The sequence below is a fragment of the Eimeria acervulina genome, genomic scaffold (genome assembly GCF_000499425.1).
Source record: "Eimeria acervulina Houghton genomic scaffold, Eah_scaff14, whole genome shotgun sequence".
In the NCBI taxonomy this organism is placed as follows: domain Eukaryota; phylum Apicomplexa; class Conoidasida; order Eucoccidiorida; family Eimeriidae; genus Eimeria; species Eimeria acervulina.
The window spans coordinates 119,341-121,812 of NW_013549223.1; the positions used below are offsets into that span (position 1 = coordinate 119,341).

At 50.1% G+C, this 2,472-nt stretch overlaps 1 protein-coding gene across 1 annotated transcript; it reads left to right on the top strand.

Moving 5' to 3' along the window:
* Positions 1 to 206: 206 nt before the first annotated feature.
* EAH_00004010 (hypothetical protein, conserved) lies at positions 207 to 1,817 on the top strand (the record flags this gene model as incomplete). Its single annotated transcript, XM_013393589.1, has 1 exon — positions 207 to 1,817. One exon carries the CDS (start codon positions 207 to 209, stop codon positions 1,815 to 1,817), a length of 1,611 nt encoding a protein of 536 aa, XP_013249043.1.
* Positions 1,818 to 2,472: the final 655 nt, after the last annotated feature.

The following is a 2,472-nucleotide window of genomic DNA, read 5'->3' on the forward strand; positions in this document are numbered from 1 at the left end:
TAACAACCTTCGGAGCAAGAAACCCTTTTTTCGATGAGGGTGAAGATGCCCCAGAAGAGCGAGGTCCACCGAATGCAACTAAGGAAGGAGACGCTCTATCGGGCAAAGGCAGCGTCCGGCGACGGTTTACCATTTCGATTTTAGTGGCTTTGGGTTTATCTGTTGCCGTTGCACTACAGTTCCACCGACAGGCGTTGAGATCCCTTATGAAATGGCGCCAGGAGTCGGGTCCAGCTTACCACAAGAAGCCACAAAAAAATGAACGGCTCGAAAAGGTCAGAAGCTTGCTTAAGCCTGCCTCAATGATGACTGCCGCATTGGAAATTCGAGGAGCTGCGGAACTGATGGGGAGACTGCGGGAAAATCTGGAGGAAGCGGAAAGGCTGCTCCATGAAGGGGGGACGCCAGAGGAGATGGACGCGCCGCTTGACGCTGCGGTGGCATGCGTACAAACGCTTCATCTAGAAATAATACAGCATGCTTATGCCATTGCCCAGGACAGCCAAGTTATTTCTCTCTATCCACTCTTGGACGCTGATCATCCGAACCCTGTCGCAGAAATAGAATCTTTAGCGACATTCCAGGAAAGCACAGTGGGCCCCTTCCTCCAGTCGTTGTTGGCAGTGTATAGCCTTTCCGAAACTCTCTCTGCCCGCTCTAAAACGATTCTTGGGGAGCTGATGGAATCCCAGCTGTTCGCACCGGGTGACGAAGGGGGGGGTTTGCACTCAACGACCACCAAGGTTAATTCTTTGCTGTCCACAGTAGCAGCTCAGCAGTATGTTGAACAGGTTGCAAAGGGTTTGGTGGCCGGCTCCCTTAGCGGTTTAAAGGTGACGATGCTGGCAGAGAGAGAGACCAAACGTGCGCGGCTCGAGCTGGCCCTCGACGTGGTCCGTATGCATTTGAAGCAGAGTCAGATGGCACTGCAGAATACTTCAGACGATTGGAAGGGAGGAGCATCTGCGAAAAAGAAGCGAGCTATTTTAAGAGGCATTGACAAAGCGATACAAGGCGTCTCCAGCAAGGTGTCCGAGCTGTCCGCTCGTACCAGAAATTTGCGAGAATCTCAAACCCTAAGGGATATTTTCGCTATTTGCTGCGCGAGTGAAGAAGTCGAGGATGAGGCATCTGGAGAACTGGAAAAGTTATTGGAAGTACTCACTGAATTCGAACCAAGGGTGGAGAACCTAAACGAGGTGGGCAAGCAGGATATGGAGGAACTGGCGGACAAATACCGCGAGTATTTTGCTAGGAAGCATCAAGTAACGCAGCGCGCCTACTACGGCGTCCAGGAGAGAGTTGAGAATATCATTGAAAAGGGAAAATTTCCTTCTGCAACCACAATGCAAAGACATCATGGTAGCGTTGCCCAAAGTATCCTCGAAATAGTGAATCAAACCGTGAAGAAGTCTGAAGAAGAAATGACCTTCGCCGCATCTGCACTACGCGAGTTAAAGTCGGTGGATAAGTTGTCGACCGCTACAGTGGTGCTGGAAGGACTGAAGGTCATGGCGAATTCTTTAGTCCGCTTGAAGGAAGAGGCTCTTCTGCAGTTGCTGAGTCTGCATTTAGTAAATATTCTACAGCACGACATCGAGCACATGGCTATGCAGGAGGCCGCCTTAGCATCAGACCCTGACTATCCGCATGTTGAACAGCAAAAGATGCATTTGCTACAGAGCAAGTTCAAAGCAGCAAAGGGCAAAGCTGAGTCAGCAGGGACGCTGCAGGAGATGACTGCTGCAGCTATAGCCATGCGCACCTTCCACGCTCAAATGGAAGGGTTATTATACGAACAGCGGCGGGAAAGGTGACTTCCTGCAGCGTTTGTGAATATCTTCCTTGTTGCCGTTTGATGTCTGTTGGCACCTTTATTTCGTGCCTTCGAAAAGCGTAAGATAAAGAGAGGAAGCAAACACGCTCAGGGGTAGGGAATGTGGGCTTGTCTTACAATACAAGGACGAGCTTGAATTTACTATAAAACAGCCCGCCTTTTTGCGTTTTTTGTGGTGTTTTGTTTGTCTGTTTGTTCTCAACATGCTCCACGGTCTTTTTGCTGGGCATGTTACCGTGTTCTGATGCACATGTGGCACTGCTGTACCTTGCTCAATAGAGCTGCGCGCCTCTTCGTCCGCGCAGTGGCTGACTCGACAAGCGCTGTGGCATTATTGGTCGAGCCCTGCATTTCCTTGGACTCCCTTTTCTTGAGAGCTGTATGCCTTCGGCTTTGCACGCAGTATTAAGAGGGAAGGATATACAGAGTTAACACGCAAATTCGCAACAAACCTACATGCGCCAGACTTCACGAGGTGCAACCAGACGAGCAAAACCAAATCTTTGACATTTCAGTGCGACAATACGCCTCAAGAGACGGCAAGGACAAGCGTTCATCAGATGCATCCACACTTCTGCACTGCATTTTATATCCATTGCTGAGAGCCAGTATTCGTGGGACGATCAGTGACGGCG